Source organism: Dendropsophus ebraccatus, chromosome 13 (genome assembly GCF_027789765.1).
Source record: "Dendropsophus ebraccatus isolate aDenEbr1 chromosome 13, aDenEbr1.pat, whole genome shotgun sequence".
Classification (NCBI taxonomy): Eukaryota; Metazoa; Chordata; class Amphibia; order Anura; family Hylidae; genus Dendropsophus; species Dendropsophus ebraccatus.
In genome coordinates this window covers 10,432,141-10,455,602 of record NC_091466.1, presented here as the reverse complement: position 1 = coordinate 10,455,602, position 23,462 = coordinate 10,432,141, and the positions used below count along the sequence as shown (strand labels likewise).

Genomic DNA, 23,462 nt, shown 5'->3' with positions numbered 1-23,462 from the left:
TTATTGATTGGCCAGTCCCAAAAAACATCCGGGAGGTACAACGTTTTATAGGCTTTGCCAACTTTTACCGGCGCTTCATCAAGCACTTTTCAGAGATCGTCAGTCCTATCACCCAACTTACCAAGAAGGGGACAGTATTTCATTGGACACCTCAGGCCCAGGAGGCTTTCACCCGTCTTAAATCAAAATTCACAACTGCCCCAGTATTAATACATCCTGATCCAGAGTTGGCATTCATAATTGAGATGGACGCCTCAGATTGTGCCGTGGGGGCTGTCTTATCCCAGAGAACAGGAGAAAAAGGTCTGTTGCACCCCTGCGCATTCTTCTCTCGAAAGTTATCATCTGCTGAGAGGAACTATGATGTTGGAAACAAGGAACTATTGGCGATCATCTCTGCGTTCAAGGAATGGAGGCATCACTTGCAGGGAGCTTCTCAGCAAATTGTTGTACTCACTGATCACCGTAATTTAGAATTTGTTCGATCGGCAAGATGTCTTTCTCCCCGACAAGTTCGCTGGAGCCTATTCCTAAACCAATTCAATTTCATCATCTCCTACCGACCAGGTTCGCGTAACAGCAAAGCTGATGCTCTTTCCCGGATGTTCTCTACTGAATTAGATTCTACACCATCATCTAAGACCATAATACCAGATGCTAATGTGGTAGGAGTGATACAGAATCAAGACCTAATCAATATCTTTAAGGAAGCCTATGCCAATGACCCTCTTTTGTCACGGCCAGCTGATGACGTGCACTTAACTTTCAAAAATGGAGTGTGGTTCCATGGCCAATGCCTTTACGTGCCTAAGACTGCTAGATTAAGAGTGCTGAAACTGATGCATGACTCAAAGGTGGCAGGTCATAAAGGGGTACAGAAGACTCAGGAGTTTGTTTCGCGATTCTTCTGGTGGCCTGGCTATCAGGGGGATGTTAAGAGTTATGTCCGCTCCTGTGATGTCTGTGCCAGGTGTAAGACACCCAGGTCTGCTCCGACTGGACTACTACAACCATTGCCGGTGCCTTCTCGTCCGTGGGGCTCCATCTCTATGGACTTCATTGTCGAATTGCCCACCTCTAAAGGAATGAACACCATTCTAGTAGTGGTTGACCGATTAACCAAGGCTGCTCATTTCATACCCTGTTCTGGACTACCATCTGCGAAGGACACAGTGGAGTTAATTATTCAAAATGTCTTTCGGCTACACGGGGTCCCCGATGAGGTCATTTCAGACCGAGGAGCCCAATTTATGGCAAGATTCTGGCAAGGATTTTGCTCGGCATTGGACATCAAGGTCTGCTTGTCATCTGCTTATCATCCACAGTCAAATGGCCAGACTGAACGGACTAATCAGACCTTAGAACAGTACCTGCGTTGTTTCATCAGTCATTTGCAGGATGATTGGCTGGATCTTCTCCCTCTGGCGGAGTTCTCTTACAACAACTCCCAGAGTGCCTCCACAAAGATGTCACCCTTCTATGCCAATCTGGGGTTCCATCCCAAGATTCTGCCAAGGCTCCCAGTTGATGTCGCCATGCCAGCAGTTGCAGAACGTGTGGCAACTCTTCAGCGAAACTTGGATGTGCTGAAGGAAACTTTGACCTCAGCCCAGGAGAGATATAAAAGATCAGCTGATCAGTATCGTAGACCAGCACCCAGGTTCAAAGTAGGAGATTCTGTCTGGCTCTCCACTAAAAATTTAAAACTGAGAGTACCCTCTCCAAAGCTCGGACAGAAGTTTGTGGGTCCATTCAAAATAAGTGCCATTATAAATGCAGTGGCTGTTCGGCTAAAGCTCCCCAAGACCATGAAGGTCCATCCAGTATTCCATGTCTCTCTACTGAAGGCTGCTGTCCCTAATCCGTTCCCGGGTCGCTCTGCCCAACCACCCGATCCGGTTTTGATTGATGGTGAGGAACAATTTGTGGTGGAAGAAGTTCTCGACTCTAGGATCCATAGGAACCGGCTACAATATTTAGTCAAGTGGGAAGGGTATCCAACCGAAGAAAATTCTTGGGAACCTGTGAACAATATTAATGCTCCCCGTTTGGTGTCAGAGTTCCACCGAAGACAGCCCGGAAAGCCTGGCCAGAGGGCGTCCGGAGGCCGCTCCTGAGGTGGGGGTAGTGTTAGGATCCAGTCCTGGTTTTATGTTTTGCTGTGATTTTGGGCATGTCTGCCTCTTTGCAAGATGGCCACCGCAGCTTCAGTGGCCATCTTACCTGCTCTCTGAGGCTATAATAATGTGTGCACCTGTGCCCCTCCCTGCCTGAGTATCAGTTAGAACTTAGCTTCTGTCTGCCTCTAGCTTACAGACTCTCCTGTTTGTATATTGCTGCGGTCCTCTTATTCCAGAGTCCTGCTACTAGACCTCCTGATTATTACTACTGCTGCACATGGGATCACTCTGCTGTTTAAACTCCTCAGCAAGGTTTACCTAGTGCTACACATCCTGCCTGCTGTCTGTCAGCGGCGCTGCCGCTCACCTACCCAGGACCCGCTCCTGCTGTGTGCTATCTTCCTACAGATCTGTTAGTGGAACAGCCGCTTACCAACTCCAGCTCTGCTGAACCACACTCTGCTCACCTGCCGGACATCATCCAGCGCTGCTGCAACAAAACGTGAGTCTGCATATACTTACTGTGACTGTTGTCTGCTGTGTACACCCCTACCAGCCATAGGCTTCCACAAAGTATCCACACAAAGTGTAACAACTGGAGACAAGAGTCGTGCTGTCTCTGGAGGAAAGTGGCCATGTAGTGCTGGATAACCCCTTTAAACCAAGTTACTGGGATCATTGAATGGAGTGTGCGTCTTACATAATCAGTACTCGCACACCACTCCTGTACTGGGAAAAAAATTGATATTACACTGCTGATCCACCGAGGTCCACTCCATAGCGGAAATTGGCTGATTGACATTTTTTAAAATTGTGATTTTCCGATTTTTGACTCTTTTACAACAACAAGAATTAACAAATTCTCCCTTATGTAATAGTCCCAGTATTAGCATCGTTTGGCTGTTTTAATGAAATTCGTTAAGATTTAATACGCGAATCTTAACAAAACTTACGAAGCTTGTGAAACAAATTTCCAGCTGCTTCGTTCATCTCTAATTTTAATATATCCTTGGGGTTGGTTAGGTTCTGCATTAAACAGATTGTGATAGACAGTGCTCACCTGTAATTCTTATACACATGTCTGTAAGGGAGAAGAGAGAAAGAATGTTACATATAGCCGCCATTTATGTCTCTGAAAATGATCGAATCAAGAAATTCTGTAACATCTATGGACATCATTACATATAATGCATTTAGGCTCAACATGCAGATTTGGTATCCTCGTCCATATATTACCGCCCTCGAATAAGGATATGCCATAGTTACACAGTTGATAAGGTTAAAGGGCTTTTCCGATTTAAAAATACTTATCCCCCTATCCACAGGGAACAAGTATGAGATGGCGGTGGGTCCAACGTCTGTGACCCCCCCCCCCCAGGGATCTCTCTATAGAGCCGTAGGTCGACGCAATCTCATAATTGTTCCCTATTCAGTAGTTTTAAATCGGAAAAACCCCTTTAACCCCCCGCTGCCAGCAGCACATATTTACCTGCTCGGCACCGCAGCTGCATGTGAGGATCCTGGTTTCCATCGGTCCTGCTCAGCCAATCAGTGCACGTCCCCGACGCATTCAGTATGCAGTGCCGAACCCTAGAGGTGGGGTAACTCGACAATAGGACAACCCTTGTCTACGCTGTGGATTCTACAGTCAACACCGTCACCCCTTAAAGGAAATGCAGAGGGACTGATCCCCAGTAAGGCAAAGAAGCTGAAAGCCGAGGCACCTTACTGACAGACGCTTGTCCACTCGGGATGGTCTTCAGTGGGAGTTTAACCTAGAGACAAAGGCATAGGACTCGGAGGGAGGTCACTGATACTGTGTAGGCAGAAGGCGGTCAGATATCAGAGATATATCTAAACTTACGAGAAGTTTATCTACAGTCAAGTACTTCTTCTCACATCCCAGCAGAGTACAGTACCAACTACCCGGCCCTTATACCACTCTCCATTCACTCTCCATTGCGCCGAACCTGCACCCTCACTTGCAGCTTACTCACTTCTACCAAAGGTCCAGTGTCTGTATGTCCGGGGGTGGGTACTACCACTCCTGGCCATCATGACAAGTAGGCACCAAAACACCAGAGCCCAGAGCACACCACACCTGCACCCAGCACCCTGGACCACGGCATATATATCCCTGGAGTGGAGCAGCTGCATAAAGGCAGTAGATGGATGGGAGGGGGGCTTCTCCACCTATAGTGGTCTTTACCCCCACCAGTATTCTCATCTATGGAGATTGTATGTGGTGACGCTATATATATGCAGCAGTTGTGAAAAGAGGAAATAACAGATATTCTCTAGACAACGGACATCTAAACTGCGGTTAACAACCGTCCAGTACAGAAGAGAAACCGCAATGTATGAGATGAGATAACAAAGTATTAGTTTCCTATAAGTGTTCTGCAAGAAAGTCAGCAAGAAAATTTCCATTGTTGCAGCTGTTGGTTTTATTTTCACTTTTTACTGTATATTATTAGCAAGCTCTAAGGGTCCCATTCCATGGGCCGATGGGGGCCCGATCAACAATGTAAACGAGCGCCGATCTGCTAGATCGGCGCTTGTTTACTGGGCCTATTCCACGGCCGAATAATCGTTTAGCGAGGGCAGCAGGGACATCGTTACCAATGTCCTTGCAGCCCTTGTTTAAACCTCATACTTTACCTGTCCAGGCTTCAGGTCTTCTGCGCTCCTTCTCCCGGTCCCACGCGCAGCAGCAGCTTTGGAGAGGCCTGTCTGAGCTGACAGACCGCTCAGGGAATCAGTGGCCGCAGCTGTCCTGGCCAGTGATTGGCTGAGCGGTCTGTCAGCTCAGACAGGCCTCTCCGAAGCTGCTGCTGCGGACCGGGAGAAGGAGAGCAGGAGAAGACCTGCAGCCTGGACAGGTAAAGTATGGTGTTTTTAAATCATCGGTCGCCCGCCGCGCACCGCTATTCCACGTAGCGATGTGCGGGTGGCGCACAACGATTTTAGGTTTGAACCTAAATAAACGATCAGCCGATGACACGATCATCGGCTGATCGTTCTCTCTATTCCACGGATCGATAGTCGGCCCAATACGGCCGATTATCGCTCCGTGGAGTAGGCCCCTAAGTCATTGTGGTCGCTTGGCCACTGTAAAGAGAAAGTCCCATTCTCTAGAGGTCCGGCCTGTCCTGCTGTGTATATTGGTGATTTGTATAACTTATGGGGGGGGCAATACAATACTGGGACTGGGACTTTGAAAGTTTACAGTTAACCCCTTAATCTGGGGTCCCGATCACACTGCATAGCATATGGCATAGCAGTGATCACTGTATGAAATCTACTGTGACTGTGTAAAAATCCCATAGAACTTAAAAAGTTTAATAAAATAAATAAATAAATGTTTTTTAAAAATGCCCCAAAGCCCCTCCCCCAATAAAAGCCTAAATTACCCCATTCCCTCATTTCCATTTTATACATAAAACACATAAAAGTAATAAAATAAGTAAACATATTATATGTGGTAACGTGCGTAATCGTCTACTCTATTTAAATAAAACAGTATTATTACGGCGTGAACAAAAAGCTTTAAAAAAAAAATGCCAGGATCACTGATTTTTTATTACATAGCCCATTAGTCCATTGATAAGTATGGATTTCTTATGCTTATTGACATGGGGGGAAAACGTCAGCACACATCTCCTATCAACATCGTCTATACAGGGACTTCCCATCAAACATAGGTCACATATGTCTACATGTAGGGCACTGTATGGACACTGGGCATCTACTGTATATAGGAGGCATTCATCTGTATACGTCCAGAGCACCGTTTTATAATAACTATTCTGATTTGTTTTCTTATAGTATCTATGTTTGCGCTGGGTATGTTTTATCTATATTTTATATTTTAAGTGTTAGAATTCAAAAAATGCAAATGAATTACCTAAGGTTTATTTTTAGCATTTTTTTAACTAGTTTTTAATTAGTAAAGCATAAAAAAAACATAGATGTATAATAATATTGCTGGTATTGTCTGACACACAGGTATACCACAAAGTGAACCATGTTAAAAAAAAGGAATAAAAATAAAATTAGCAGAATAATTTCCACAGAAACAAGGTATGCTGATAGAAATAAAAAACTTACAGCTCTTGGAAGACAGAGATAAAAAAGAAAAAAAAAACAATGCAAATAAAAGTCTCCGGTTTCATCAATAAAAGATCCAAATGTTCTCCTGTCTTCTTATAATGGTCGGTATACTGACGCTGTTCAGACAATACAGCCTCCTCATTTACAGGATAAAAATAAAAAATGACTAAAACCTAAGGAATAACCGAAATTTTATACCCGAAAGTGAGAAAATGATATCAGATGTGATGTGCAATAAATGCTATACGGATAGAGAATACACCAGACTATAAACATATAAAAGGATTCATCATTTCTGTCCCTATAGATGCCGTTACTCAAGGAAAAGCTGCCGTACTGCATAATATAGTCACAGCTATTCAGATATAATCTTATATATAAGATCAGGGGGGGGGGGGGAACTGTAGTAGAAGTGAAGTGAAGTAATGTATCAGATTATTTTATCCTCAAAGGTTATTAAAAGAGGAGACGCTCAGTATAGATGGAGGGCACAGTATAGAGGGGGTGCATAGTATAGAGGGGGCACAGTATAGAGGGGGTGCACAGTATAGAGGGGGTGCACAGTATAGAGGGGGCACAGTATAGAGGGGGTGCACAGTATAGAGGGGGTGCACAGTATAGAGGGGGCACAGTATAGAGGGGGTGCACAGTATAGAGGTGGTGCACAGTATAGAGGGGTGCACAGTATAGAGGGGGTGCACAGTATAGAGGGGTGCACAGTATAGAGATGGTGCACAGTATAGAGGGGGTGCATAGTATAGAGGGGGTGCACAGTATAGAGGGGGGCACAGTATAGAGGGGGGGCACAGTATAGAGGGGGGGCACAGTATAGAGATGGTGCACAGTATAGAGGGGGTGCATAGTATAGAGGGGGTGCACAGTATAGAGGTGGGCACAGTATAGAGGGGGGGCACAGTATAGAGGGGGGGCACAGTATAGAGATGGTGCACAGTATAGAGGGGGGGCACAGTATAGAGGGGGTGCACAGTATAGAGGGGGTGCACAGTATAGAGGGGGTGCACAGTATAGAGGAGGGCACAGTATAGAGGGGGTGCACAGTATAGAGGAGTGCACAGTATAGAGGGGGTGCATAGTATAGAGGGGGTGCACAGTATAGAGGGGGGCACAGTATAGAGGGGGGGCACAGTATAGAGGGGGGGCACAGTATAGAGATGGTGCACAGTATAGAGGGGGTGCACAGTATAGAGGGGGGGCACAGTATAGAGGGGGGGCACAGTATAGAGGGGGTGCACAGTATAGAGGGGGTGCACAGTATAGAGGGGTGCACAGTATACAGGGGGGGCACAGTATACAGGGGGGGCACAGTATAGAGGGGGGGCACAGTATAGAGGGGGGCACAGTATAGAGGGGGCACAGTATAGAGGGGGCACAGTATAGAGGGGTGCACAGTATAGAGGGGGTGCACAGTATACAGGGGGGGGCACAGTATAGAGGGGGCACAGTATAGAGGGGTGCACAGTATAGAGGGGGTGCACAGTATAGAGGGGGCAAAAAATAGAGGGGGGCACAGTATACAGGGGGTGCATAGTATAGAGGGGGTGCACAGTATAAAGGAGACACAGTATAGAGGGGGGCACAGTATAGAGTGGGTGCATAGTATAGAGGGGGCACAGTATAGAAGAGGACACAGTATAGAGGGGACACAGTATAGAAGAGGACACAGTATAGAGGGGACACAGTATAGAAGGGGTGCACAGTATAGAGGGGACACAGTATAGAGGGGGCACAGTATAGAGGAGAGCACAGTATAGAGGAGAGCACAGTATAGAGGGTGCATAGTATAGAGGGGGTGCACAGTATAGAGGGGTGCACAGTATAGAGGGGGTGCACAGTATAGAGGGGTGCACAGTATAGAGGGGGCACAGTATAGAGGGGGCATACAGTATAGAGGGGGCACAGTATAGAGGGGGTGCACAGTATAGAGGGGGCGCACAGTATAGAAGGGGACACAGTATAGAGGGGGCACAGTATAGAGGGTGCATAGTATAGAGGGAGTGCACACTATAGAGGGGGCACAGTATAGAGGGGGCACAGTATAGAGGGTGCATAGTATAGAAGGAGTGCACACTATAGAGGGGGCACAGTATAGAGGGGGCACAGTATAGAGGTGGTGCACAGTATAGAGGGGTGCACAGTATAGAGGGGGTGCACAGTATAGAGGGGGGGCACAGTATAGAGGGGGCACAGTATAGAGGGGGACACAGTATAGAGGGAGTTCACAGTATAGACAGAGAGCACAGTATAGAGGGGGCACACAGTACAGAGGGGGGCACAGTATAGAGGGGGCACACAGTACAGAGGGGGTGCACAGTATAGAGGGGGCACAGTATAGAAGGGGGCACAGTATAGAGGGGTGCACGGTAAACAGGAGTGCACAGTATAGAGGGGGCACAGTATAGAGGGGGTGCACAGTATAGAGGGTGCATAGTATAGAGGGAGTGCACACTATAGAGGGGGCACAGTATAGAAGAGGACACAGTATAGAGGGGGCACAGTATAGAGGGGGCACAGTATAGAGGGTGCACAGTATAGAGGGGGCACAGTATAGAGGGAGTGCACAGTATAGAGGGGTGCACAGTATAGAGGGGGCACAGTATAGAGGGGGTGCACAGTATAGAGGGGGCGCACAGTATAGAGGGGGCACAGTATAGAGGGGGCACAGTATAGAGGTGGTGCACAGTATAGAGGGGGCACAGTATAGAGGGGGCACAGTATAGAGGGGACACAGTATAGAGGGCGCACAGTATAGAAGGGGACACAGTATAGAGGGGGCACAGTATAGACAGAGAGCACAGTATAGAGGGGGTGCACAGTATAGAGGGGGGCACAGTATAGAAGGGGACACAGTATAGAGGGGTGCACAGTATAGAGGGGGGCACAGTATAGAGGGGGGCACAGTATAGAGGGGGGCACAGTATAGAGGGGGGCACAGTATAGAAGGGGTGCACAGTATAGAAGGGGAACAGTATAGAAGGGGACACAGTATAGAGGGGGTGCACAGTATAGAGGGGGCACAGTATAGAGGGGGGCACAGTATAGAGGGGGGCACAGTATAGAGGGGGGCACAGTATAGAGGGGGGGCAGAGTATAGAGGGGGGCACAGTATAGAAGGGGTGCACAGTATAGAAGGGGAACAGTATAGAAGGGGACACAGTATAGAGGGATGCACAGTATAGAGGTGGTGCACAGTATAGAGGGTGTGCTCAGTATAAAGGGTGCACAGTATAGAGGGGGCACAGTATAGAGGGGATGCACAGTATAGATGGGGTGCACAGTATAGAAGGGGACACAGTATAGAGGTGGTGCACAGTATAGAGGGGGGCACAGTATAGAGGTGGTGCACAGTATAGAGGGGGCACAGTATAGAGGGGGCACAGTATAGAGGGGACACAGTATAGAGGGCGCACAGTATAGAAGGGGACACAGTATAGAGGGCGCACAGTATAGAAGGGGACACAGTATAGAGGGAGTTCACAGTATAGACAGAGAGCACAGTATAGAGGGGGCACACAGTACAGAGGGGGGCACAGTATAGAGGGGGCACACAGTACAGAGGGGGGCACAGTATAGAGGGGGGCACAGTATAGAGGTGGTGCACAGTATAGAGGTGGTGCACAGTATAGAGGGTGTGCTCAGTATAAAGGGGGTGCACAGTATAGAGGGGGTGCACAGTATAGAAGGGGCACAGTATAGAAGGAGACACAGTATAGAGGTGGTGCACAGTATAGAGGGGGTGCACAGTATAGAGGGGGTACACAGTATAGAAGGGGCACAGTATAGAAGGAGACACAGTATAGAGGTGGTGCACAGTATAGAGGTGGTGCACAGTATAGAGGGTGTGCTCAGTATAAAGGGGGTGCACAGTATAGAGGGGGTGCACAGTATAGAAGGGGCACAGTATAGAAGGAGACACAGTATAGAGGTGGTGCACAGTATAGAGGTGGTGCACAGTATAGAGGGTGTGCTCAGTATAAAGGGGGTACACAGTATAGAGGGGGCACAGTATAGAGGGGGTGCACAGTATAGAGGGGGCACAGTATAGAGGTGGTGCACAGTATAGAGGGGGTGCACAGTATAGAGGGGGCACAGTATAGAGGGGGTGCACAGTATAGAGGGGGCACAGTATAGAGGGGGGCACAGTATAGAGGGGGTGCACAGTACAGAGGAGTGCACAGTATAGAGGGGGCACAGTATAGAGGGGACACAGTATAGAGGGCGCACAGTATAGAAGGGGACACAGTATAGAGGGGGCACAGTATAGACAGAGAGCACAGTATAGAGGGGGTGCACAGTATAGAGGGGGGCACAGTATAGAAGGGGACACAGTATAGAGGGGTGCACAGTATAGAGGGGGGCACAGTATAGAGGGGGGCACAGTATAGAGGGGGGCAGAGTATAGAGGGGGGCACAGTATAGAAGGGGTGCACAGTATAGAAGGGGAACAGTATAGAAGGGGACACAGTATAGAGGGATGCACAGTATAGAGGGGGTGCACAGTATAGAGGGTGTGCTCAGTATAGAGGGGGCACAGTATAGAGGGGGCACAGTATAGAGGGGGTGCACAGTATAGAGGTGGTACACAGTATAGAGGGGGCACAGTATAGAGGGGGCACAGTATAGAGGGGATGCACAGTATAGATGGGGTGCACAGTATAGAAGGGGACACAGTATAGAGGTGGTGCACAGTATAGAGGGGGGCACAGTATAGAGGTGGTGCACAGTATAGAGGGGGCACAGTATAGAGGGGGCACAGTATAGAGGGGACACAGTATAGAGGGCGCACAGTATAGAAGGGGACACAGTATAGAGGGAGTTCACAGTATAGACAGAGAGCACAGTATAGAGGGGTGCACAGTACAGAGGGGGGCACAGTATAGAGGGGGCACACAGTACAGAGGGGGGCACAGTATAGAGGTGGTGCACAGTATAGAGGTGGTGCACAGTATAGAGGGTGTGCTCAGTATAAAGGGGGTGCACAGTATAGAGGGGGTGCACAGTATAGAAGGGGCACAGTATAGAAGGAGACACAGTATAGAGGTGGTGCACAGTATAGAGGTGGTGCACAGTATAGAGGGTGTGCTCAGTATAAAGGGGGTGCACAGTATAGAGGGGGTGCACAGTATAGAAGGGGCACAGTATAGAGGGGGGCACAGTATAGAGGGGGTGCACAGTACAAAGGAGTGCACAGTATAGAGGGGGCACAGTATAGAGGGGACACAGTATAGAGGGCGCACAGTATAGAGGGAGTTCACAGTATAGACAGAGAGCACAGTATAGAGGGGGCACACAGTACAGAGGGGGGCACAGTATAGAGGGGGCACACAGTATAGAGGGGGGCACAGTATAGAGGGGGGCACAGTATAGAGGGGGGCACAGTATAGAAGGGGGCACAGTATAGAGGGGGGCACAGTATAGAGGGGGGCACAGTATAGAGGTGGTGCACAGTATAGAGGTGGTGCACAGTATAGAGGGGTGCACAGTATAGAGGGGGGCACAGTATAGAGGGGGTGCACAGTACAGAGGAGTGCACAGTATAGAAGGGGGCACAGTATAGAGGGGTGCACGGTATAGAGGAGTGCACAGTATAGAAGGGGGCACAGTATAGAGGGGTGCACGGTATAGAGGAGTGCACAGTATAGAAGGGGGCACAGTATAGAGGGGTGCACAGTATGGAGGGGGTGCACAGTACAGAGGGGTGCATAGTAAAGAAGAGGACACAGTATAGAGGGGGCACAGTATAGAGGGGTGCACAGTATAGAAGGGGACACAGTATAGAGGGGGTGCACAGTACAGAGGAGTGCACAGTATAGAGGGGTGCATAGTAAAGAAGGGGACACAGTATAGAGGGGGTGCACAGTATAGAGGGGTGCATAGTATAGAAGGGGACACAGTATAGAGGGGGTGCACAGTATAGAGGGGATGCACAGTAGATATGGGGTGCACAGTATAGAGGGGATGCACAGTACAGAGGGGGTGCACAGTATAGAGGGGGTGCACAGTATAGAGAGCACAGTATAGAGGGGGCACAGTATAGAGGGGATGCACAGTATAGATGGGGTGCACAGTATAGAAGGGGACACAGTATAGAGGTGGTGCACAGTATAGAGGGGGGCACAGTATAGAGGTGGTGCACAGTATAGAGGGGTGCACAGTATAGAGGGGGTGCACAGTATAGAGGGGGGGCACAGTATAGAGGGGGCACAGTATAGAGGGGGACACAGTATAGAGGGAGTTCACAGTATAGACAGAGAGCACAGTATAGAGGGGGCACACAGTACAGAGGGGGGCACAGTATAGAGGGGGGCAGAGTATAGAGGGGGGCACAGTATAGAAGGGGTGCACAGTATAGAAGGGGAACAGTATAGAAGGGGACACAGTATAGAGGGATGCACAGTATAGAGGTGGTGCACAGTATAGAGGTGGTGCACAGTATAGAGGGTGTGCTCAGTATAAAGGGTGCACAGTATAGAGGGGGCACAGTATAGAGGGGATGCACAGTATAGAGGGGATGCACAGTATAGAAGGTGCACAGTATAGAGGTGGTGCACAGTATAGAGGGGGGCACAGTATAGAGGTGGTGCACAGTATAGAGGGGGCACAGTATAGAGGGGGCACAGTATAGAGGGCGCACAGTATAGAAGGGGACACAGTATAGAAGGGGTGCACAGTATAGAGGGGGGCACAGTATAGAGGTGGTGCACAGTATAGAGGGCGCACAGTATAGAAGGGGACACAGTATAGAGGGGGGCACAGTATAGAGGAGGGCACAGTATAGAGGTGGTGCACAGTATAGAGGGGGCACAGTATAGAGGGGACACAGTATAGAGGGGGCACAGTATAGAGGGGGCACAGTATAGAGGGGACACAGTATAGAGGGGGCACAGTATAGAGGGGACACAGTATAGAGGGCGCACAGTATAGAAGGGGACACAGTATAGAGGGAGTTCACAGTATAGACAGAGAGCACAGTATAGAGGGGGCACACAGTACAGAGGGGGGCACAGTATAGAGGGGGCACACAGTACAGAGGGGGGCACAGTATAGAGGGGGGCACAGTATAGAGGGGGGCACAGTATAGAGGGGGGCACAGTATAGAAGGGGTGCACAGTATTGAAGGGGAACAGTATAAAAGGAGACACAGTATAGAGGTGGTGCACAGTATAGAGGTGGTGCACAGTATAGAGGGTGTGCTCAGTATAAAGGGGGTGCACAGTATAGAGGTGGTGCACAGTATAGAGGGGGTGCACAGTATAGAAGGGGCACAGTATAGAGGGGGGCACAGTATAGAGGGGGTGCACAGTACAGAGGAGTGCACAGTATAGAAGGGGGCACAGTATAGAGGGGTGCACGGTATAGAGGAGTGCACAGTATAGAAGGGGGCACAGTATAGAGGGGTGCACGGTATAGAGGAGTGCACAGTATAGAAGGGGGCACAGTATAGAGGGGTGCACATTATGGAGGGGGTGCACAGTACAGAGGGGTGCATAGTAAAGAAGAGGACACAGTATAGAGGGGGCACAGTATAGAGGGGGCACAGTATAGAGGGGTGAACAGTATAGAAGGGGACACAGTATAGAGGGGGTGCACAGTACAGAGGAGTGCACAGTATAGAGGGGTGCATAGTAAAGAAGGGGACACAGTATAGAGGGGGCACAGTATAGAGGGGGGCACAGTATAGAGGGGGCACAGTATAGAGGGGTGCATAGTATAGAAGGGGACACAGTATAGAGGGGGTGCACAGTATAGAGGGGATGCACAGTAGATATGGGGTGCACGGTATAGAGGGGGGCACAGTATAGAGGGGATGCACAGTACAGAGGGGGTGCACAGTATAGAGGGGGTGCACAGTATAGAGAGCACAGTATAGAGGGGGGCACAGTATAGAGGGGGGGCACAGTATAGAGGGGATGCACAGTATAGAGGGGGTGCACAGTATATAGGGGGGCACAGTATAGAGGGGGCACAGTATAGAGGGGGGCACAGTATAGAGGGGGTGCACAGTATAGAGGGGATGCAGATTATAGAGGGGGGCACAGTATAGAGGGGGTGCACAGTATAGAGGGGATGCAGAGTATAGAGGGGGTCACAGTATAGAGGGGGGTACAGTATAGAGGAGAGCACAGTATAGAGGGGGCACAGTATAGAGGGGGTGCACAGTATAGAGGGGATGCACAGTAGATATGGGGTGTACAGTATAGAGGGGGGCACAGAATAGAGGGGATGCACAGTATAGAGGAGGGCAGAGTGTAGAGGGGGTGCACAGTATAGAGGGGGTGCACAGTATAGAGGGGGGCACAGTATAGAGGGGGGCACAGTATAGAGCGGGGCACAATATAGAGGAGGGCACAGTATAGAGGGGATGCACAGTATAGAGGGGGCACAGTATAGAGGAGGGCACAGTATAGAAGGGGACACAGTACAGAGGGGGTGCACAGTATAGAGGGGGCACAGTATAGAGGGGGTACACAGTATAGAGGGGGCACAGTATAGATGGAGCACAGTATAGAGGGGAGCACAGTATAGAGGGGGCACAGTATAGAGGGGTGCACAGTATTCTAATATTCTCTCCGATATTACTTAGTTTTGCTCATTGATTTCCATCTCCGACCAGTGCTACGGCTACACCGCACATTGCGACCCTCCACCTAGTGTTAGTGCATTGTGCTGCGACACAACTATCACAAAGTATCCAACAAAGTATCTACAGCAGTTTGGGTTGTAGATCAGAAGTCACACTCAGCTTTGCCAACACCGACCGCTACAATTTACTAATAGAGTTATACGACTACACGTCACAGGCAATTTGCTATTCCACAACACATAGGGGACATTTACTGAGGAGTCTAATATGTGCCACTAGTCTCATGTGTGCGACTTATTCTGTTCCAATATATTGTGTGTGTTATGGAAAAGTCATAGTAAATGCGTCGCAAAAAATCCCAAACACATTCCCCCGGCACTGACCAGACATTGGCCGTCAGCAATTTGGGAAATTTTTTAAAAAGTGGCAAATAATATATTGGGTGCCGATTCCCGGATTATGCAAATTTTGGGATGAATATTCCAAACGGGCAGATTAAGAAAAAAAGTTGCATCTAAAAAATATTCGCCCGTCGTACACTGGTTCATGAATGGGACATTCAAGTATTCACCTAAAAACAGGCGCAAAGCTCTTGATAAATTTCCCCCATGGTGTATAGCCGATGCTAATGGACACATAAAATGATAAGATTATGACCATATTCCTAGGATCCCCTCATGCAGGATAATGGCGGTGACAATGAGAATACTTACAGATGATGATGAGGATGGTGGAGACCATTGTGAGCTGGGAGGTGACGGCTGACAGTCCCATACCTGGTGCTGACTATAATGTAAGGACCTGTACAAGTTACACACAGCTTTACATCTTGCCGAGGAAGGAAATAAAAAAAAAATTGAGCCAGTGACGAAGCCTTCATGTACAGGGCACTGTACTACATCACCAGATTTTAATTTTTTTGCCATTTTTGATCCTTATTTTGTTCAGAATCGAAAACTTTGAAAAAGTTGCAAATCTTTTAATTCTATTTTTTTCCACTTGTGTTTTTGATAAAATTATTGACCAAGATGAGAGTAAAAAACAAAGCTTTAAACCTATTTTGGCCATTCCCAATGTCTTTATGTTGGATTAACTTTGTGATATTTGTTTTACTTATTATGAGTTTTTAGATTTTTTTTTTGTTTTTGTGAAATGTCGGCCCAAATCGATCAGTGACCAATCACAGCTCATGTTTTATATCTTAACAAGCTCCAGTAAAATGAAAGCGTAGATGTGATTGGTTGCTGTGGGGGAAAACCAGACAAGGGGGGGGTTTCAGACAGTCTGATACATCTAAGCCATTGGGGGTTAAATTAAGGCGGAAAAAAAAATGTGAAAATTTTGTACAATTTGTATTTTTCAAAATGTGAAATTCCTCAATGCAACAAAAATGTGTTAATTATTCAAGTAACATTTACAACTTGCCCGCCATTATTATCATCATTCTGTAGACGTCCTTTTTTAGGAGGCTTGTGAGTTTAGCGGCAGATTTTATAATTTTCAAGACAATTTACAAAACCTATTTATTGGGGTACAAGTAAGGTTTTACAAACAGTAAAAATAATAGCAAAATACAGCTGTAAATTATTAAGGCTGAGTTCACACTACGTTTTTTCCCAAAAAACGAGTTTTTGCAAAAAACGGATGGGAAAAAAAGTAAATTTTTTTCCATTGACTTCCATTACATAGAGAAACGGACCAAAACGTATCCTTTTTTTTTTAAACGTACACAAAAATAACGTCAGCTACTCAAAAATGTAGTGTGAATCCAGCTAAAGGTGCGTTTACACGAAACGATAATTGGCCCGATCGTACGATTAACGATGTCAGAGTAACAATGTTTTTTTTCATAAGGATCAGCGTTTAGACGGTACGATATATCGTACGAAAATCGTTTTGCGATCACTTAAGCCTATCTCACACATTGGTTTAATCGGTGAACGACTGTTCACATGGAACGATCTGCGAATTTTTTGCGAACGACGATTTGATAACATGTTGAAAGATCAAAATGAACGATTTTTCGTTCGTCGTTTGATCGTTCACTGCGTTTACACGTACGATTATCGTTCAAATTCGATCGTTATCGCGCAAATTCGCACAATAATCGTTACGTGTAAACGCACCATTGGAGCACTCTATTGAAGTCAATGGGAAAGTCACCTGGCTGAGCATGCTCATTATTTACCACCATTTAAAACTTAGCCTTCCATGGAGAATTTTCATATTTTTTACAGTGAACACAGTCCAGCGCATTTCCCTTGCTTCACTACAGTCTATAAAGTTTAAATTAAAAAAAAACTACAGATTTTTCATCGTTTGTGTTTTTTATTTATCAGTGAAATTATTTCATTTTCATAAAACAACATTTCACACATTTTCATTTATAATGGTCACAGACAATTTTAGAGCCCATTGAACTCTATGGGGGAGATTTATCGAACATGGTGTAAAGTGAAACTGGCTCAGTTGCCCCTAACAACCAATCAGATTCAACCTTTCATTTTTTAAAGAGTCTGTGAGGAATGAAAGGTGGAATCTGATTGGTTGTTAGGGGCAACTGAGCCAATTTCAATTTACACTATGTTTGATAAATCTCCCTCTGTCTGTCTATTCAGCCGATCCATGTCGTGAAAAAATAGAGCACATCCTAGTGTGGAGCGGGCATATGGCACAGATTCCCCAAGTTTTTTTTTTTTTCTTTTTTTAACTCTGCCGTTTGGCTGTGCCAAAACAACAAAAATTCTCGGCAACAGAGGGTGCTGGAAACAGATCAAACAGAGTCAGCCGTCTCAGTCCAGTGTGGCAATAGTTTCTTAGGCCGGGCGGGCCGGGCGATGGCACGGGGCGCCGCCAGCTAGGGGGCGCTAGTGGCCATCCCACGGGACCTCATCCAGCGGGGTAGAAAGCATGCCAGGCCGCCGCCCACCACGCTCTTCTGCTGCCGCCCCCCTGCATCCATATAGCCCCCACCCCTGCTCTAGATGCACCCCTTGCCTCCCGACTGCATCTCCCCTGTACTGCGCTCATCCTCTGAGCGCACATCACCAGCTCCTAACGTCCCCGCCATCCTCAACCCGGCTGCATCCCAGCTGCGACCGCACTCATCTTCTGATGTTAGGCCGCCCCGCTCATCTTCTGAGCTCAGGCCGCCCAGCATCCCCTGCGCAGATCACATGACCAGGCCGCCGCCGCCATTGGACGTCGTCTCTCCCTCCAGCAGGATCCATCCCCGCAGTGACAGGCTGGAGAAGATCCAAAGATAGAGGGACCCGATCCATTCCAAGATTAGGTGAGTATAATTTTATTTTTTTGTGCTGGGCAATGCAGGAGACAGTATAGCAATAGGGACAGAGTACAGGGGGACAGTATTACAATGGGGACAGCACAGCATAGGGGGACAGTCTTACAATTGGGACGGAGCACAGAGGGGATTATTACAATGGGGACAGCACAGGAGGACAGTATACAATGGGGACAGCCCAGGGGGACAGTATTACAATGGGGACAGCGCACTGGGACAGTATTACAATGGGGACAGCACAGGGGGACAGAGTTACAATGGGGACAGCGCACTGGGACAGTATTACAATGGGGACAGCACACTGGGACAGTATACAATGGGGACAGCACAGGGGGACAGAGTTACAATGGGGACAGCCCAGGGGGACAGTATTACAATGGGGACAGCGCACTGGGACAGTATTACAATGGGGACAGCACACTGGGACAGTATTACAATGGGGACAGCACACTGGGACAGTATACAATGGGGACAGCACAGGGGGACAGAGTTACAATGGGGACAGCCCAGGGGGACAGTATTACAATGGGGACAGCGCACTGGGACAGTATTACAATGGGGACAGCACACTGGGACAGTATTACAATGGGGACAGCACACTGGGACAGTATACAATGGGGACAGCACAGGGGGACAGAGTTACAATGGGGACAGCACAGGGGGACAGTATTACAATGGGGACAGCACAGGGGGACAGTATTACAATGGGGACAGCACACTGAGACAGTATTAAAATGGGGATAGCACACTGGGACAGTATACAATGGGGACAGCACAGGGGGACAGAGTTACAATGGGGACAGTACAGGGGGACAGTATTACAATGGGGACAGCGCACTGGGACAGTATTACAATGGGTACAGCACACTGGGACAGTATACAATGGGGACAGCACACTGGGACAGTATACAATGGGGACAGCACAGGGGGACAGAGTTACAATGGGGACAGCACACTGGGACAGTATTACAATGGGTACAGCACACTGGGACAGTATTACAATGGGGACAGCGCACTGGGACAGTATTACAATGGGGACAGCACACTGGGACAGTATTACAATGGGGACAGCACACTGGGACAGTATACAATGGGGACAGCACAGGGGGACAGAGTTACAATGGGGACAGCCCAGGGGGACAGTATTACAATGGGGACAGAGCACAGGGGGACAGTATTACAATGGGGACAGCACACTGAGACAGTATTAAAATGGGGATAGCACACTGGGACAGTATACAATGGGGACAGCACAGGGGGACAGAGTTACAATGGGGACAGTACAGGGGGACAGTATTACAATGGGGAAAGCATAGGGGACAGTATTACAATGGGTACAGCACACTGGGACAGTATACAATGGGGACAGCACAGGGGGACAGTATTACAATGGGGACAGCACAGGGGGACAGAGTTACAATGGGGACAGTACAGGGGGACAGTATTACAATGGGGAAAGCACAGGGGACAGTATTACAATGGGTACAGCACACTGGGACAGTATACAATGGGGACAGCACAGGGGGACAGTATTACAATGGGGGCAGAGCACAGGGGGACAGTATACAATGGGGACAGCACACTGGGACAGTATTACAATAGGGACAGCACACTGGGACAGTATTACAATGGGGACAGCACACTGGGACACTATTACAATGGGGACAGAGCACAGGGACAGTATTACAATGGGGACAGAGCACAGGGGGACAGTATTACAATGGGGACAGCACACTGGGACAGTATTACAATGGGGACAGCACACTGGGACAGTATACAATGGGGACAGCACAGGGGGACAGAGTTACAATGGGGACAGCACAGGGGGACAGTATTACAATGGGGACAGCACAGGGGGACAGTATTACAATGGGGACAACACACTGGGACAGTATTACAATGGGGACAACACACTGGGACAGTATTACAATGGGGACAGCACAGGGGGACAGAGTTACAATGGGGACAGCACAGGGGGACAGTATTACAATGGGGACAGCACAGGGGGACAGTATTACAATGGGGGCAGAGCACAGGGGTACAGTATTACAATGGTAACAGCACACTGGGACAGTATACAATGGGGACAGCACACTGGGACAGTATTACAATGGGGACAGCACACTGGGACACTATTACAATAGGGACAGCACACTGGGACAGTATTACAATGGGGACAGCACACTGGGACAGTATACAATGGGAACAGCACACTGGGACAGTATTACAATGGGGACAGAGCACAGGGACAGTATTACAATGGGGACAGAGCACAGGGGGACAGTATTACAATAGGGACAGCACACTGGGACAGTATTACAATGGGGACAGCACACTGGGACAGTATTACAATGGGGACAGCACACTGGGACAGTATTACAATGGGGACAGCACACTGGGACAGTATACAATGGGGACAGCACAAGGGACGGTATTACAATGGGGACAGCACAGGGGGACAGTATTACAATGGGGACAGCACACTGGGGGACAGTATTACAATGGGGACAGCACACTGGGACAGTATTACAATGGGGACAGCACACTGGGACAGTATTACAATGGGGACAGCACACTGGGACAGTATTACAATGGGGACAGCACACTGGGACAGTATTACAATGAGGACAGAGCACAGGGGGACAGTATTACAATGGGGACAGCACAGGGGACAGTATTACAATGAGGACAGAGCACAGGGGGACAGTATTACAATGGGGACAGCACAGGGGACAGTATTACAATGGGGACAGCACAGGGGACAGTATTACAATGAGGACAGAGCACAGAGACAGTATTACAATGGGGACAGAGCACAGGGACAGTATTACAATGGGGACAGAGCACAGGGACAGTATTACAATGGGGACAGAGCACAGGGGGACAGTATTACAATAGGGACAGAGCACAGGGGGACAGTATTACAATGGGGACAGAGCACAGAGGACAGTATTACAATGGAGACAGGGCTCAGGGGGCATTATTACTATATGGGGACACAGCAGGGGATCCTATATACAGGAGGCAACCCGCATACCTACTGACTCTACTGCATATGACACAAAAATGTGGAAGGAAGTTGTTGTAAGTGCGTACCCTAAGATGTTTGTCTGGCAGGTTCAGAAGAGATGAATTGTGGCTGCAAGAAATCATCATGGTGGCCTGGGCCGGATGGAGAGGAAAAGGAAAGTAACACCTTGGATCAAAGAAGACGTCACCTGTGAGTCACTGAATGGGGGGGGGGGGGGGGGGGGGGCGCTTCTATCAAGATTCGCCCTGTAGTCAAAATAACCTAGAAACTGCCCTGGTTATTATATATATATATAGTTATAACCTGAGCTTATTATTATAGAGCCTATTACACCTATTATACTGCTATTATTTCATGAATATGCAAAAGAAGAGCCTGTCTTAAAACACAGGACCAGCCAGATATCCCTCCGGGAAGGACCCAGCCATGGGGTGGCTGCTGTAGGGAAACCACCAAAACCGCCATATTAAGTGGCCCTATAAGTCAATGTAATGACAAGGGAAAAACCAAGGCCAGGTATCCATCCACAGACAGCTGTTTCGGGGTGTTGCCCCTCATCAGTGTAGAGCAGGATTCTGACTAGGTGGGAGCAATGCCTAGTAGAACCATATAGCAAAAAGATCACTGACAGCCAAACGATAACACTGGCGGCTGCTAGTTAAAGCACTCAATGCAGTGAAATCCTAGGTGCATTGCTCCCTGGGAAACATGATGTTTTGAGTGCTTTAACCGGCAGTGTTCTCATTTACCTGGTCTCCCTGAGATCAGCGATCTGTTTCTCTTATGGCTATTATTACATAAGCTATTAGACCAATTATAGGTTTCTTATTACATAACCTTTTATACCACTATTATTAAATAAACTATTTAGACCTATTATGGGTTTATTATTACATAACCTTTTAGATCAGGGATTGGGAACTCTAAGGCCTTCCAGCTGTTGCAAAACTACAATTCCCATCATGCCTGGACAGCTGTCCAGGCCCGATGGGTATTGTAGTTTTGCGACAGCTAGAGGGCCGATGGTTCCCCATCCCTGATCTAGTCCTTATTGAATTGTTTTGTGTACAATGATAAAACTTACAGTGATTTCCCCTAGTGCGGGTGAGGGTACTCCATTGTAACACCCAGTCTGGTACTTTTGGATGAGATTAGAGGGCAGACACTTAGGTTACCACATAGGTTTCTGTGACAACAGTCTGACGTGTTTTTCAGCATCACTGACCAAAAATAGCTGCCTGTTTCCTGCTTGTATATAGGTATAATAATTTCTACTTCACACCCGAATACCACGTCTAAATTTATTCCCTCTGTCTCCACATCAGTACAGTACATTTACCAGTACTACTGACCTTTAGAAGATTGTTCCATTGGTTATGGTCACCACCCTGTCACGTCACACTACTCCAGACACCGTCCTTCCTTAACCAACCCTTGGCTTGGTGTATACTTGCTTCCCTGTGGGTCTATGCAGAGGACTGTCCCTAGACAACCCAGGCCGAAGCCTGCCACAGTACTGTAATCTCGGGGACCCCACCCTTATCTGCCCGGGACTCCGGCCTATGCTAAAAGCATGCCCTCCCACTGAAACTATAGGACGTATCCAACTCAGGTATCCTGTCACCAAGCCAATATACTGTTATAAATACACAGCAGGCTGTAATACTAAATATACTCTATGGAGAGAAAAAAATAGACATGGCCGCTCGTCCACAATGCTTATGACTGACCATCTGCTTCTCAGCACTATATACTACTAACATCAGGAGTTACTTACATTGCGATCAGGGTGCATAACCCCACACACCACGCCAAGGTTCCTGATAGCACAGCCCCACACGGCCACCACAACAACTGCGCCACAGGAGGAAGCAGCCCAGGTGCCCAGCAGCCCATGCTGCCAGACATCGCCCCCTCTTGGCTCTAGGCCACACCACCTACAGACATAGTGCCACCACAGCAATGGCCGCCACAATGGAGACCGACACCATGAAAACAAGGAAAGCAGATGGAAAGAAAAAATCCTGTTACCCTATATATACCCACTAACTAAAATGTCTGTCAGCTTGGGGGCTGCTGGGCAACTGGGCTGCTCCCTCATGTGGTACAGTCGTTGTCGCGGTGGTGGTCACTGTGTGGGGCTGCACCATTTTTAAGTTGAGGACCCACATGTATCAGGAAGCTGTGGGTGTTCCTGCCGGAGGAGCTTGGCTTTCAGGTGTTGGTAGCGGTGGAATGATGGTATGGGCTCCACACACAAACCCGCTCCCCCCCCCCCCCCCCCCCCCCCCA

General features: G+C 48.2%; 1 protein-coding gene across 1 annotated transcript in view; it reads right to left on the bottom strand.

Annotated features, from left to right (window-relative positions):
- The window catches only part of LOC138770410 (uncharacterized), a 61,818-nt gene extending 39,229 nt beyond the window's left edge, over positions 1–22,589 (bottom strand). Inside the window, exons 1-2 of the mRNA XM_069949512.1 lie at positions 22,523–22,589; positions 3,181–3,201 (exon numbers count right to left, since the gene is read on the bottom strand). Coding sequence (XP_069805613.1) covers positions 3,181–3,201; positions 22,523–22,541 — 40 coding nt within the window. The 5' untranslated portion in view covers positions 22,542–22,589. The remainder of the gene's footprint in view (positions 1–3,180; positions 3,202–22,522) is intronic.
- Between the last annotated feature and the right edge of the window lie 873 nt (positions 22,590–23,462).